The sequence below is a fragment of the Oncorhynchus masou genome, chromosome 1 (assembly GCF_036934945.1).
Source record: "Oncorhynchus masou masou isolate Uvic2021 chromosome 1, UVic_Omas_1.1, whole genome shotgun sequence".
NCBI lineage: Eukaryota > Metazoa > Chordata > Actinopteri > Salmoniformes > Salmonidae > Oncorhynchus > Oncorhynchus masou.
In genome coordinates this window covers 48,097,339-48,114,158 of record NC_088212.1, presented here as the reverse complement: position 1 = coordinate 48,114,158, position 16,820 = coordinate 48,097,339, and the positions used below count along the sequence as shown (strand labels likewise).

The window sequence follows — 16,820 nt, the reverse complement described above, 5'->3', positions numbered from 1 at the left end:
TAGTTTTGGCAAATCGGTTAGGACATCTACTTTGTGCATGACACAAGTCATTTTTCCAACAATTGTTTACAGACAGATTATTTCACTTAAAATTCACTGTATCACAAATTCAGTTGGTCAGAAGATTACATACACTAAATTAACTGTGCCTTTAAACAGCTTGGAAAATTCCAGAAAATTTTGTCATGGCTTTAGAAGCTTCTGATAGGCTCCACAAGTCTGGTTTGACCCAAGTTAAACAATTTAAAGGCAGTGCTACCAAATACGAATTGAGTGTATGTAAACTTCTGACCCACTGGGAATGTGATGAAAGACATTTCACGTTCTTAAAATAAAGTGGTGATCCTATGTGCATAGGGGACTGCTCCCTCTGCTGTTTCCTCAAGTCCACGATCATCTCCTTTGTTTTGTTGACAATGAGTGTGTAGACATAGCACAAATAATTTTTACTAGGAGTAAATGTCAGGAATTGTGAAAATAAAAAAAATAAAAAAAAATTGTCACATACACATGGTTAGCAGATGTTAATGCGAGTGTAGCGAAATGCTTGTGCTTCTAGTTCCGACCATGCAGTAATGTCTAACAAGTAATATAACCTAACAATTTCACAACAACTACCTTATACACCCAAGTGTAATGGAATGAATAAGAATATGTACATAAAAATATATGAATGAGCGATGGCTGAACGCCATAGGCAAGATGCAGTAGATGGTATAGGGTACAGTATATACATATGAGATGAGTAATGTAGGGTATGTAAACATTATATATTGTTTAAAGTGGCTAGTGATACATTTATTACATCAATTTTTTTCATTATTAAAGTGGCTAGAGATGAGTCAGTATGATGGCAGCAGCCACTCAATGTTAGTGATGGCTGTTTAACAGTCTGATGACCTTGAGATAGAAGCTGTTTTTCAGTCTCTCGGTCCCCGCTTTGATGCACCTGTACTGACCTCGCCTTCTGGATGATAGCGGGGTGAACAGGCAGTGGCTCGGGTGGTTGTTGTCCTTGATGATCTTTTTGGCCTTCCTGTGACATCGGGTGGTGTAGGTGTCCTGGAGGGCAGGTATTTTGCCCCCGGTGATGTGTTGTGCAGACCTCACTACCCTTTGCCTTATGGTTGTGGGCGGAGCAGTTGCCGTACCAGGCGGCGATACAGCCCTACAGGATGCTCTAGATTTTGCATCTGTAAAAGTTTGTGAGTGTTTTTGGTGACAAGCCAAATTTCTTCAGCCTCCTGAGGTTGAAGAGGCGCTGCTGCGCCTTCTTCACCACGCTGTCTGTGTGGTTGGACCATTTCAGTTTGTCCGTGATGTGTACGCCGAGGAACTTAAAACTTTCCACCTTCCCCACTACTGTCCGGTCGATGTGCATAGGGGGCTGCTCCCTCTGCTGTTTCCTGAAGTCCACGATCATCTCCTTTGTTTTGTTGACATTGAGTGTGAGGTTATTTTCCTGACACCACACTCCGAGGGCCCTCACCTCCTCCCTGTAGTCCGTCTCGTTGTTGTTGGTAATCAAGCCTACCACGCAAATGTGATGATTGATTTGGAGGAGTGCATGGCCACGCAGTCATGGGTGAACAGGGAGTACAGGAGAGGGCTGAGAACACACCCTTGTGGGACCCCAGTGTTGAGGATCAGCGGGGTGGAGATGTTGTTTACCTACCCTCACCACCTGGGGTCGGCCTGTCAGGAAGTGCAGGACACAGTTGTATAGGGCGGCGTCGAGACCCAGGGTCTGGAGGGTTTGGAGGGTACTATGGTGTGAAATGCTGAGCTGTAGTCGATGAACAGCATACTTACATAGGTATTCCTCTTGTCCAGATGGGTTAGGGCAGTGTGATTGCGTTGTCTGTTGACCTATTGGAGCGGTAAGCAAATTGGAGTGGGTCTAGGGTGTCAGGTAGGGTGGAGGGGATATGGTCCTTGACTAGTCTCTCAAAGCACTTCATGATGACGGAAGTGAGTGCTACTGGGCGATAGTCATTTAGCTCAGTTACCTTCGCTTTCTTGGGAACAGGAACAGTGGTGGCCCTCTTGAAGCATGTGGGAACTGAGTTTAAATGTATTTGGTTGAGGTGTATGTAAACTTCTGACTTCAATTGTATATATTTTTAAAGGCCTATTGATAGAATTTACCCAGACCAAAGGCAAAAAGTATTGACAACAAGTTTATGTCAATTCAGTAGTATGTCTTGGATTATTGTATGATGAAGAAGAGGTAAGGCTCACATTTAACATAACATTTAAGTCATTTAGCAGACGCTCTTATCCAGAGCGACTTACAAATTGCTCACAGCATCCATGTCGGTCCCAAAGTGTTTGTAGGTAGATTTACTGAGTTTCTTCTCTCCCTCTGGACACAGTATATTCATAATCTTTGGGCTCGGCCTCTGTTTTTATGCCAAGATGGAAATAATAGGTTTAGAATTCATCAGATCTTCAGAGGGGGAGCTGATTTCAGAGGGTGCCTTAGCACCCCTACTTCCCGCTGCTGTGGTGAGGAGGTTGAACCATTATTCACCAATAAAACTTCCACTGAACTGAAGCCTTTTGCACTCAGGATTCTAGCCTAAGTGAAGAGGCCTCCAAATTCCATTCCATTAACTGTGACGTCATATGATATACTTGGACTGTCAAAACAAAGAGTAGAATGTGAGTAACATGGCGTTTTCGTAAATTCATCAATTATTAGGTGCTCTGGCACACTCAGACGAGAGTGCTCTGAAATCGGAGCAGATAGCCAGAGTGAATTTACGAACGCACCCATAGAATGCGTAATACTTGAAGCTCGAGGTCTATGAAATAAATGAATTGATAACTGAATTACTGTGGACTATGGAAATATCCATGTTCAAAACACCTGGGAACTCAGAGTCGGGAACGCGGGCCTCTTTCAAGAGCCCCGGATTTATGAACTAAAGATCACTGATGTTATTATTTGACCTAGTTTTTCTCAGTTGATTTTAGAGTACAGTACCAACATTGAGGGTTTTCACTAGTTACCACAGCCACAAAGTCAAACGGTCTTTGTTGCTTTTTGGTCTTGGTTTAAAGTCAGGCGTTTGGCTAGCAGTGTGGTTAAGGTTAGGTTTAAAATCAGATTTTAAGAAGATACATTGTCGAAATAGACGGGGTTTATGACTTTGTGTCTGGTATCTAGTGACGGCCCTGGTGTGGCAGAGTTGGTGTAAGAAATGCTGCAACCATGGTGAAACTTGTTTTAAACATGTTCATCAAAGATTTGTGCCTAGTGTGTTCAATTGTAATGACCCGGATGAACATGAGAGATTTCATTGACGTCATCAGTGCACAAAAATGGCAGAGTCGGAGGAGGAGGATGTCTTGGTCCAGAGAGTTGTCAAAGATATCAATAACGCCTTCAAGAGAAATCCCAATATGTACGTAGCATTATCCAATTTATCGTAAATAACGAGTACGATTAGCTAGCTACAAGATAACAGCAAACTAATAATGGCTTGATGCTCGAACGAGATAGCTATCATTTGCTGCTTTATTAGCAAGCTAACGAATGTTAGCTATCTAACCATCACAGCTTGTTGTTCAGCAAGCAAGCAAATATTCAGGATAAAAAGCAATCTGCCTAGCTTGTGTATTTGCATACATTTAGCCACACGTTGCAGAGGATGTATCTTTGACTGTGCAGCGGAATTCGTTTGCCACTTAGTAGATAGCTACTATTCATTAGCCAAGAAGGCTAGCTACTTGATTTGCAGAAAAAGTTGACCCAGCCTTGTTATTCCCAGCTCTGGAATGGCATGCATAAATCACGTGATCAGAAAGTGCTTGTCTTGACCACAAATTAAAGGTTATAGCCAGCTAAATAGTGTTGGAACAGTGCGGCACGCGACTCTTCTCTCGCATGTGACGTCATAGCCTGTTATGTGGGAGTGACATTTCCAGATTCCTATCTTTTTTTACACCTTTATTTAACTTGGCAAGTCAGTTAAGAACAAATTCTTATTTTTTAATGGCCTAGGAAAAGTGGGGTAACTGCCTTGTTCAGGGGCAGAATGACAAATTTGTACCTTGTCAGCTCAGGGATTCGATCTTGCAACCTTTCGGTTACAAGTCTAATGCTTTAACCACTAGGCTACCTATGTATGCAAAGGTCTGACACCTTTGTATCCAAAATGTGCCTTTACTATATTGAACAGAGATATAAACACAACATGCAACAATTTCAAAGATTTTACTGAGTTGCAGTTCATACAAGGAAATAAGTCAATTGAAATTAATTAAATCGGTCCTTATCTATGGATTTCACATGACTGGGCAGGGGCACAGCCATGGGTGGGCCTGGGAGGGCATAGGCCCAGCCAATTAGAAATTGTTTCCCCCCACAAAATAGCTTTATTACAGACATAAATACTTGTCAGATTTTTGTGCATATGGAACATTTATAGTGTCTTTTATTTCAGCTAATAAAACATGTGACCAACACTTTGCATGTTGTATTTATATTTTTGTTGAGTATAGTTGTCATCCCTCACCCTAGTGTTGACTGATGAGTTTGGCTCAATGATTCATAGATGTTTTATCTATCATCTTATCTCAGAAACCTGTCAGGTTTCACACCTGCTGTTTTGATTCCAATGGAGATCTACTCTGGTGATGACATAGCTACTGTCTTTGTAGCTACGCTTTTCAAGTTGTTAGCTAATCATATCCAATAATGATCATTTTATTACTTGGTAATATTTTTTATATATTGTTATAATAACATGGTAATTAATGCCTTGTTGGGCTTAGAAGAGTGTCAGCTCGACAGATGTATTCTGTTTAGAAGCTTCTCCGACTGAGTGTTCTAAATTAGAACTGGCCTACACTTATTTGAACTGAGTACATTTCTACTTAATAAATTGAAGGCATTTTTACAGGGCAAAACATCCTTCAATAAAAATAACATCTAAGCCTGATTAGTAGTGTTTGTATAGGCTCAATCCCTCTGGTGATGTGAGTGACCTGTGCTGAGCGCTATGCTGTGCTGTGTGTATACACACCAGGGTTCCATACCAACAATTTCCCCACTAGGTTTTTCAGTTGGTGGCACCAGCCCATGATTTGGTCAAAAAAAAAATATAGAACAAACATGCCACTCTGACATGTAGAATAAGGAATCACTTCAGTTCTATTTGTGACATTTCTATCTGAAACATTCCAATCTATTTTGCTTACTGAACATGGTCCTGTTGCAAAGGGGACTGTATGTGTGTGTGCGCACCGCAGTTTGAGGCAAACCAGTTCTGTTGTGTGCTCAGTGAGGCATAGACTCTCTGGAGATGCACTTGTGCAAACTAGGCTTCTCTCTACAAGGCTTGTGCCCCGTACTCCAGACCAGTGTTGTATTGGGCATCTAAAGTGTGCTCCTGCTCCTTCAACTAGATACATTTAGGCTAACTACAAGGGTCCCTACTCCCTAAACCAGGCAGTGAATAAAGCCCACCATCAGACAGGGGTTCTGCTGAGTCTAGAGGTTAAAAAGTTATTACTGTATGTGTGAGCATGCATGTTAGAGAGCATGGGTATCTGAGAACGTGTGTGTGTGTTTGTGTAGTTGTTTTGTTAGATCAATGAGCATGCAGGTTCACACTCTCTCTCTCCTCCCCCTCCCCCTCCTAGTGATGAGATAGGTCTGATCCTGTGTCCTGAGGCCAGGTACAACCGCAGCCCCATCGTCTTGGTAGAGAACAAGTTGGGGGTGGAGAGCTGGTGTGTCAAGTTCCTGCTACCCTATGTCCACAACAAACTACTGCTCTACAGGCAGCGCACACAGTGGCTGGACAGGGAAGGTAAGAAGAATAATTATTTATTCTTTATCCATTTTCCTTAGTCCACTGAGACACGCACACCCCAGGGCTCGAAATTAAGGGTGTCCTGCAGAGCTGGGCGATATGACAATATAATATTGTGTGACGATAGACGTTTTTCTATCGTTTCATATTATGCTGTATCGTGTATTTAATTGTGTCGCAAATCACACTCTTTACTGCAATATTTTTTCTCAATTGGATAATGCTTTGCGTGCCGTGTGGAAGGGAATTTGCAACACAAACAAACACGGAGGAGAGTGAACGTTACACAGAGCACGGAGACACAGAGCTCATACCTAAAAGAGGGGCTACTTAGGTCGCATGGATGTGGTTTGCGTATGAAACGTCTGACAAGGACCAGAAAACCATCCTCTGCAAAATATGCCACAGGCCGGTCCCGACAACAGGCTCAAACACCACTAACCTCCTTTACTACCTACGCAAGAATCATGTGAAACAATACGGCGAGAGTCTACGGATGAGACCCAAAAAAGTACAGTCGAGTGCTCAAAACAAATCCCAGACTCAGACGTTGCAAGAGGATTTTGCTCGCAGCACACCATATGACAAAGAATAACGAAGATGGAAGGAGATTTATTTATTAATTATTATTATTTTATTACAAAAAACACAAGGAAGGGGTAACATTAAAGTATTAGAGCATGAAGAACAAACAATACAGCATCAAGACACTATCAAACATGTATCAGTCTTTCCTCAACAGAAGAACAGAAGAACCCCACCATCAAGAACCCCCCCAATGCACCAACAACCAAGATAATGAACTAAATAGATAAAAGGAAAAGACAGAAGAAAACAGCAAATAATGCAAAAAAGATCAAACAAAATAATACATTTAAAACAAAGGACATCAAGGACAACTGAAATCATAACAGCAATGCCAACTGTATATGTTTGCGTGCATGTCTGGCACTATTACATGTATGTGTGTGTTCTTGTATGTGTTGATTTTAATGAGATTGTGTGTATATGCATGTGTACAAACACCTGCACAGCATCAGCCTCAGGCACACCTGCATTAGTTGTAAAAACACTGCCACTTAGTGTCATTCAAATGTACTTTTATTATGTTTTATTTTGACTTTTTTTTCTTCTTTATCTTTTGACCATCATTCTCTATCTCACACAGCAACTCCACTCCCACTTGTCTCCAGTTCCACATACCAACCCTCAGTTTCCCTCAGCCCATCCCATCTATCTCTGCTGGCCACCCACTTCGTGTTTCTACACAACACATATCTTTCAACCATGCTATGATGGTTAACGTACAATTTCAATCTATCTAATCGAATAGAATCTACAGCTTGCGTGTTCAAGATAAATTATTTTACTAAGAGTATTAGTATATTAGTAATTGAGTGACCCTGTCTCTCCAGATCTCCTAACAGTACTATTTCTAGGGTCAATTTTAGATTGATGCTATGTATTTTCAGCCATTCCTGAACCTGAGACCAGAAACAGGCTACCTTAGGGCAATACCAAAATAAGTGGTCTATTGATTCTGTATGCTCACAATAAAATCTGCAGAGCTTCGTTGATTTTATGCCCCAAATATTCAACATTTTGTTGGTGGCAAGAATTCAAAATAATAATTTTATCTGAAAAGCATGAAGTCTTGAATCTTGCGTTGTTTTATATATCAACTCATACACCCTGTACCATGGAATCGGTACATAAAAAATCTCTCCCCAACTATTTTGCAATCTGTATGGCACTGTTGTCAACATTCTGGTCCTCAAATGAAACTGGTATACTTTCCTATTTGTGCTATTTTTATTTCTCCTCTAGTTGTGATCCTTTATATTGGGCAGACAGACCAGTTCCCTACCTCCTCCCGCTGCCACCCGCCTCCTCCATTTTTGTGGCAATGCTGTAATCAGTTGGTTGTACTCTTGGATTGAGCAGACCTTCCCGTACAATTCTGATAACTCCATGAAGGACATAACTCTACCATTACAATATAATTTAAGAACAAAATACCCCTTTCAAACATCTTTCCCATAAAAACAGGTATTTTATCAACCAGCACATTTGAGTTCAGCCATAATATTTGTTGTAATATTTGTTTTATCTTTTCAGGGGGATGAAATTGAAATTGTAGCCAGCTCTGCAATGCTTGTTTGAAAAAGACATACTTTGAAAAAAGTATAATTTTCAATTAATCGAAAATGCAATCTGCAAAAAGGCCATTTTTATACATTGGATTAGCTTTTCTTATTAATCTACTTGAGAACCATTTAGGGTTCAAATAAAACTTTTGAATGAGTGAAGCTTTTAGAGAGAGGTTTAGTGCTTTCATATTTAATAATCTCAACCCACCCAATTCACATTCATTATATAGATAGGCTCGTTTTATTTTGTCTGGTTTAGCGTCCCAGATAAAGCTAAATATTTTTTGCTCATAAGATTTGAAAAATGAATGATCAGGAGTAGGCAGCGCCATAAGTAAGTGAGTAAAACTGAGATATGACTAAGGAGTTAATCAGGGCAATTTTTCCATAAATAGACAGGTGTTTATCTCTCCATGGTTGCAGGATCTTGTCTGTTTTTACAAGTTTTCTATTGAAATTTATTGTGGAGAGCTTATTTATATCTTTTGTGATATGAATACCGAGTATGTCTACTTCACCATCAGTCCATTTTATAGGTAAGCTGCAGGGTAATGTAAAAGTTGTATTTTTTAAGGATCCAATACGTAGTATTGTACACTAATCATCATTAGGTTTTAGTCCAGAGTGTACAGAAAAGTTATCTATATCTTTAATGAGACATTTTGCAGCGATCTAGCTTGCGGACTTAACATAAAACTTGAGTCATCGGCATACATGGACACCTTTGTTTTTAAGCCTTGGATTTCTAATCCTCTAATGTTGTTATTGGATCTGATTTCAATAGCTAGCATTTCGATGGCCATAACGAATAGATATGGTGACAGAGGACACCCTTGTTTAACTCCTCATGACAATTCAAAACTCTCTGAGAAGTAGCCGTTTTTTACTATTTTACACCTGGGGTTGCTATACATTATTTTTACCGATTTTATAAGAGAATTACCGAAATCGAAAAAACTAGGCATTTATAAATAAAATCAAGTCTTTATCAAATTCCTTTTCAAAATCTGCTATAAATACCATTCCTGGCTTCTTATATGTTTTATGATGTTCTATTATTTCTAGTAGTTGTCGTACATTATCTCCAATGTATCGTCCATGTAAAAAACTTGTCTGATCAGAATGAACAATACCTGGTAAAACCCTTTTAATTCTGAGTGCTATGCATTTTGCTAGTATTTTTGCATCACAACATTGAAGTGTAAGGGGCCTCCAGTTTGTTAGATAGACTGGGTCTTTATATTTGCCATCTGGGTCTTGTTTTAATAATAGAGAAATCAGACCTTCCTGCTGAGTACCTGACAGACTACCATTTCTATAGGAGGAGTTAAAACAATCTAACAATGGAGCTTTTAGTATATAAAAAAATACTTGATATACGTCAACCGGTATGCCATCAAGCCCTGGGGTTTTTCCAGACTGAAAGGATTTAATAGCCTCAAAAAGTTATTCCTCTGTCATTTGGCCTTTGCACTGATCTTTCTGTACATTTGTTAATTTTCAATTTTTTATATTATTTGGAAAGAATTCCTTACCGTAATCTTCATTCAGTGGGAGAGGATGAGATGAAAAAGAGAACATCTGCCTAAAATAATTAGCTTCCTCTTTTAAAATATAATTCGGAGAATCATAGATGACTCCATCTTCAGTAATGAGTTTCTGAAAATTATTTTTGTTAGCGTTCCTGTATTGGAATTCAGAAAGAATTTTGTGCATTTTTCTCCATTTTCCATCCAGTTTGCTTTCTTTTTGTAATAGATTACATTAGGTCGTTTTTGAATAAGTTCCTCAAGTTCTTTTAGTTTTTCCTCTAACTTTTGTATCTCTGTAGTATCGTTTTTATTGCTATCTACCTGTACTATTAGTTAATGGATTTCCCTTGTTAGTCTTGTTTCTTTAGCCAGAAACAGCTTTTTTATTATTGATGAATATTGAATTAAATGACCCCTGAAGGTACATTTAAAGGTATCCCAAACAATAAGGGGATTTTCTGAACCGATTTCATACCTAAAAAATTCAGTTATAAATGATTTTGTCTTAGTTAAAAACAAGTTGTCCTCCAGTAAACTTTGATTAAATTTCCAATATTCCCGTCCATGTGGAAAATCTATAAGAGTTATGTGAATGCCAATTAGATGGTGATCCGGTTGCATTCTGTCTCCTATTAAATCTTTGATGCAAGAGAGAAAGAGACAAGAAAGTAGTCAAGACGACTAGCTTGATTAAGTCTCCTCCATGGAAGGAGATTACAACTTACATCTGCAAAGACATGGCCCCAATTTACACGGTCGAGAAACGGGGGTTTCGTGAGTTGGTGCGAACACTCGACCCAAGGTACCACATGCAAATTGATATGTGACAGGTATTAATGCCAAATTGACATGCAAAACAGTCAAGCTCCCAAAATATATATTTTAGGCCTATATTTATTTTGTTTGCATCTATAGTTGAAGTGTTTTCTATTTACCTTTTTAGACTTTATACATGATTATTTTGTTACATGCTTAATTGCAAATTTGCACCAAGGCTCTAAATAAAAGGAGAAATAATCAAATATGAGTAAGTACCTTTTATTTGTTGAGTATAATTCAAAATGTAATAAGAAATAGGCCTTTACATGTGGTCATTTTATATAAACTATTTATTAATTGAATTTACAGAAAATGTGCTATATCGTGATATGAAATGATCTATATCGGGATATGAGATTTTGTCCATATCGCCCAGCCCTCGTGTCCCATCATCCGGGGGATGATTAAAAAATATATGTCTGGGACTGTTTAAAACACGTTGGAACAGTTGCGGGATGATAGAGCAGAAAAATATAAAATGCATACAGTGGTTCCATAATAAAAATGTTTAAATACAAAGATGAGGCAGATGAAACAGATCACAACATTTAGCTTAAAAGTTGATAAACTATGAATACTTCACATTACAAGTGCAGCAATGTGTTAACTTGTCTCGGCCATATGCGTGAATGTTCCAAAATGCTATTATGGGAGAACGCCATTCTCAAACACTCACCTGATGTGAGCGGTTTTTATAGTGTGACAGAGATGGATATAGCTAGAAAGAAGAATAAATGACTGATGCAATGAGACAATATACAGTGCATTCGGAAAGTATTCAGGCCCCTTGATTTTTTTTCACATTTTGTTATATTACAGCCTTATTCTAAAATGTATAAATAAATGTTTTCCCTCATCAATATACACACACAATACCCCATAAAGACAAAGCAAAAACAAATATGAGCGGACTCAGCAGAGGTTCAAACAAGTAAAAAGACAGCTTGGTCTAATTTCTTCAGAGCAGCTAAGAATTCTAGTTAACATTTCAACACAGTATTGACTGAAGCTTTCTAGAGAATGTCATTTAAAACGCAGCCTCTAAGATCATAAGAAATACGTTTTGTTGCATGAAGAATTTATATCAAGGAATCTGGTAGTTTTTGTCTGTCTAGCTGATAGGGAGTGAACAGGACTTTGTTATTGCAGCCACAACATATATACACATGTATCTTACATACAATAGGGCCGGGATGATACTAGGATTGCAATATTTTTTCCATGGCAAAACATGAAGCAGACCAAAATCTTTGGTCCTTTCTAAACCTGCTGTAATAAATAAATGTGACTCTGGATGACAGCATCATATTTGTTTCCAAGATTAGGTCTGTTTTCCTAAAGAAGTAAAATTTGCTTCATGTTTTATTTACTTGCCACGATAGTAATGAGTATCGCGATACTGCTATCGTCCTGGCCCTAATGCACAACACAGCTGGTGGAAGCAGGAGTCATTGGTTGGTGTCCATACCTGACATTCCAAGCGGTGGTAAAATCTGAGTTGAGCAGCAGCAGAGTGCAAGTAATGTCCACCAGAGCTGGAAGAGGGAGAGACAGAGACAGGTTAGCATATCAAGTGATTGTTTGAAGTACAATTAAAGCTGTCTATAATGCCCATTTGTCTTGGTAAAATACATTCTGGCCGTCCAAAAGGGTAACGAAAGGACCAGAAAACTGAAAAATTTTGACACATCCCCAAAGCTCAACTATATGAATAAAACTAGAGCCCGACCGATAAATCGGCTAACCGATATTATCGGGCGATATTAGCCTTTCACATATTCCACAGATAAAGCACCGATATTGTGTACAACAAATATGTCTGCTCATACATGTCACGCTGTAGAATGATAGGAGACAGGCGCAGGAATATGTAATAGTGTTTATTTCTCCACCTAAAATAAAGTAAGTCATGAAAACGACGGGGACGAAGCCCAAAACAAACACGTGTGTGTGTGTGTGTATATAAAAACACAGGGATGCAACCCAAACAAAAGAGCGAGGTGTAAACCTCTAAATAATACACAGGACTACACCCGTAATAACAAGTGCACAATAACACGTAGTACAAAAGCCGATACCACAGAGCAAAGGTACTCACAAGACCAACGGACATGGGGACAATAATCGACAAGGACAATGGGGAACAGAGGGCACATACAGTTGAAGTTGGAAGTTTACATACACCTAAGCCAAATACATTTAACTCAGTTTTTCACTACTGACATTTAATCCTTGTAAAAATTCATTTTTTAGGTCAGTTAGGATCACCACATTATTTTAAGAATGTGAAATGTCAGAATAATAGTGGAGAGAGTGATTTATTTCAGCTTTTATTTCTTTCATCACATTCCCAGTGGGTCAGAAGTTTACATACACTCAATTAGTATTTGGTAGCACAGTTGTTGTAACTGAGTCAGGTTTGTAGGCCTCCTTGCTCACACACGTTTTTTCAGTTCTGCTCACACTTTTTCTTTAGGGTTGAGGTCAGGGCTTTGTGATGGCCACTCCAAAACCTTGGCTTTATTGTCCTTAGCCATTTTGCCACAACTTTGGAAGTATGCTTGCGGTCATTGTCTATTTGGAAGATCCATTTGCGACCAAGCTTTAACTTCCTGACCGATGTCTTGAGATGTTGCTTCAATTTATCCACATAATTTTCCTCCCTCAGGATGCCATCTATTATGTGAAGTGCACCAGTCCCTCCTGCATCAAAGCACCCCACAACATGAGGCTGCCACCCCCATGCTTCACGGTTGGGATGGTGTTCTTTGGCTTGCAAGCCTCCCCTTTTTCCTCCAAACATAACAATGGTCATTATGGCTCAACAGTTCTATTTTTGTATCATCAGGCCAGAGGACATTTCTCCAAAAAGTACAATCTTTGTCCCCATGTGCAGCTGCAAATCGTAGTCTGGCTTTTTTATGGTGGTTTTGGAGCAGTAGCTTCTTCCTTGCTGAGCGGCCTTTCAGGTTATATCGATATAGGACTCATTTTACTGTGGATATAGATACTTTTGTACCTGTTGTTTCCTCCAACATCTTCACAAGGCCCTTTGCTGTTGTTCTGGGATTTATTTGCACCTTTTGCACCAAAGTACGTTCATCTCTAGTAGTCAGAACGCGTCTCCTTACTGAGCAGTATGATGGCAGAGTCGTCCCATGGTGTTTATACTTGCATACTATTGTTTGTACAGATGAACGTGGTACCTTCAGGCATTAGGACATTTCTCCCAAGAATGAACCAGACTTGTGGAGGTCTACAGTTTTTTTGTGGAGACTTGTGGAGGTCTTGGCTGATTTCTTTTGATTTTCCCATGTTGTCAAGCAAAGAGGCACTCAGTTTGAAGATATGCCTTGAAAAACATCCACAGGTACCCCTCCAACAGACTCGAATGATGTCAATTAGCCTGTCAGAAGCTTCTAAAGCCATGACATCATTTTCTGGACTTTTCCAAGCTGTATGTAAACTTCTTACCCACTGGGAATGTGATGAAAGAATTTAAAGCTGAAATAAATAATTATCTCCACTATTATTCTGACATTTCACATTCTTAAAATAAAGTGGTGATCCTAACTGACTTAATTCAGGGAATTTTTACAAGGATTAAATGTCAGGAATTGTGAAACTGAGTTGAAATGTTTTTGGCTTTGGTGTATGTAAACTTCCAACTTCAACTGTTTGTGCCCTCTGTTCCCCATTGTCCTTGTCGATTATTGTGGTACTTTCCTGTATCACTAAATGAGGAGAGTTTACAAACCACACACCAGTCAGAGTTATACTTAAACTTCATCTTTAATTATATGACCTTCACCATAGCCCTTTGACTCTCAGATCAATTCAGTGTCTATAATGAATTCTGAGAGTGCCTATAAGAGAATTTCAAGATATTTTATAGCCAAGAAACAACCTTCTCAAATTACATGACGAACCACAGATCTTAGGAATAGTTTACAAAGAAAGACTTTTACTTGAGAGAGGAGTATCCCATAGCCAGATAGCATTAGCTATAAATTATCGTTCAGTTTGGTCTCTAAGACGAGGTTCTAATCTTGTTCCTAGTACTTCATAGTACCTAAACCTCATCCAAAGGCATATATCAATTGTCATCTTTAGATACTCCCATCTCAAGAACAGCCCCTCCTGTACAAATCAAATCAAATCAAATGTTATTTGTCACATACACATGGTGAACAGATGTTAATGCGAGTGTAGCGAAATGCTTGTGCTTCTAGTTCCGACAATGCAGTAATAACCAACAAGTAATCTAACTAACAATTCCAGAACTACTGTCTTATACACACAAGTGTAAGGGGATAAAGAATATATACATAATAAAGATATATGAATGAGTGATGGTACAGAGCAGCATAGGCAAGATACAGTAGATGGTATCGAGTACAGTATATACATATGAGATGAGTATGTTAACAAAGTGGCATAGTTAAAGTGGCTAGTGATACATGTATTACATAAAGATGCAGTAGATGATATAGAGTACAGTATATACGTATACATATGAGATGAATAATGTAGGGTATGTAAACATTATATTAGGTAGCATTGTTTAAAGTGGCTAGTGATATATTTTACATCATTTCCCATCAATTCCCATTATTAAAGTGGCTGGAGTTGAGTCAGTGTGTTGGCAGCAGCCACTCAATGTTAGTGGTTGCTGTTTAACAGTCTGATGGCCTTGAGATAGAAGCTGTTTTTCAGTCTCTCGGTCCCAGCTTTGATGCACCTGTACTGACCTCGCCTTCTGGATGATAGCGGGGTGAACAGGCAGTGGCTCGGGTGGTTGTTGTCCTTGATGATCTTTATGGCCTTCCTGTAACATCGGGTGGTGTAGGTGTCCTGGAGGGCAGGTAGTTTGCCCCCGGTGATGCGTTGTGCAGATCTCACTACCCTCTGGCGAGCCTTACGGTTTTGGGTGGAGCAGTTGCCGTACCAGGCGGTGATACAGCCCGCCAGGATGCTCTCGATTGTGCATCTGTAGAAGTTTGTGAGTGCTTTTGGTGACAAGCCGAATTTCTTCAGCCTCCTGAGGTTGAAGAGGCGCTGCTGCGCCTTCTTCACGATGCTGTCTGTGTGAGTGGACCAATTCAGTTTGTCTGTGATGTGTATGCCGAGGAACTTAAAACTTACTACCCTCTCCACTACTGTTCCATCGATGTGGATAGGGGGTTGTTCCCTCTGCTGTTTCCTGAAGTTCACAATCATCTCCTTAGTTTTGTTGACGTTGAGTGTGAGGTTATTTTCCTGACACCACACTCCGAGGGCCCTCACCTCCTCCCTGTAGGCCGTCTCGTCGTTGTTGGTAATCAAGCCTACCACTGTTGTGTTGTCCGCAAACTTGATGATTGAGTTGGAGGCGTGCGTGGCCACGCAGTCGTGGGCTCAGAATGCACCCTTGTGGGGCCCCAGTGTTGAGGATCAGCGGGGTGGAGATGTTGTTGCCTACCCTCACCACCTGGGGGCGGCCCGTCAGGAAGTCCAGTACCCAGTTGCACAGGGCGGGGTCGAGACCCAGGGTCTCGAGCTTGATGACGAGCTTGGAGGGTACTATGGTGTTAAATGCCGAGCTGTAGTCGATGAACAGCATTCTCACAATGGTGGCCCTCTTGAAGCATGTGGGAACAGCAGACTGAGATAGGGATTGATTGAATATGTCCGTAAACACACCAGCCAGCTGGTCTGCGCATGCTCTGAGGGCGCGGCTGGGGATGCCGTCTGGGCCTGCAGCCTTGCGAGGATTAACACGTTTAAATGTTTTACTCACCTCAGCTGCAGTGAAGGAGAGTCCGCATGTTTTCGTTGCAGGCCGTGTCAGTGGCACTGTATTGTCCTCAAACCAGGCAAAAAAGTTATTTAGTCTGCCTGGGAGCAAGACATCCTGGTCCGTGATTGGGCTGGTTTTCTTTTTGTAATCCGTGATTGACTGTAGACCCTGCCACATACCTCTTGTGTCTGAGCCGTTGAATTGAGATTCTACTTTGTCTCTATACTGACGCTTAGCTTGTTTAATTGCCTTGCAGAGGGAATAGCTGCACTGTTTGTATTCGGTCATGTTTCCAGTCACTTTGCCCTGATTAAAAGTAGTGGTTCGCGCTTTCAGTTTCACGCGAATGCTGCCATCAATCCACGGTTTCCGGATTGTTTTAATCGTTGCTATGGGAACGACATCTTCAACGCACGTTCTAATGAACTCGCACCCCGAATCAGCGTATTCGTCAATGTTGTTGTCTGACGCAATACGAAACATATCCCAGTCCACGTGATGGTAGCAGTCTTGGAGTGTGGAATCAGATTGGTCGGACCAGCGTTGGACAGACCTCAGCGTGGGAGCTTCTTGTTTTAGTTTCTGTCTGTAGGCAGGGATCAACAAAATGGAGTCGTGGTCAGCTTTTCCGAAAGGAGGGCGGGGCAGGGCATTATATGCGTCGCGGAAGTTAGAATAACAATGATCCAAGGTTTTTCCAGCCCTGGTTGCGCAA

The 16,820-nt window shown here is 40.3% G+C and overlaps 1 protein-coding gene across 2 annotated transcripts in view; it reads left to right on the top strand.

Annotated features, from left to right (window-relative positions):
• The window catches only part of LOC135545663 (protein prenyltransferase alpha subunit repeat-containing protein 1-like), a 91,531-nt gene that overhangs the window by 6,943 nt on the left and 67,768 nt on the right, over positions 1-16,820 (top strand). Inside the window, exons 1-2 of one of the 2 annotated variants that reach the window (XM_064973440.1) lie at positions 3,218-3,410; positions 5,653-5,822. In XM_064973440.1, coding sequence (XP_064829512.1) covers positions 3,328-3,410; positions 5,653-5,822 — 253 coding nt within the window. In that variant the 5' untranslated portion in view covers positions 3,218-3,327. Of the gene's footprint in view, positions 1-3,217; positions 3,411-5,652; positions 5,823-16,820 lie in introns of those variants that run through there. The other variant, XM_064973448.1, reaches the window with a different exon arrangement.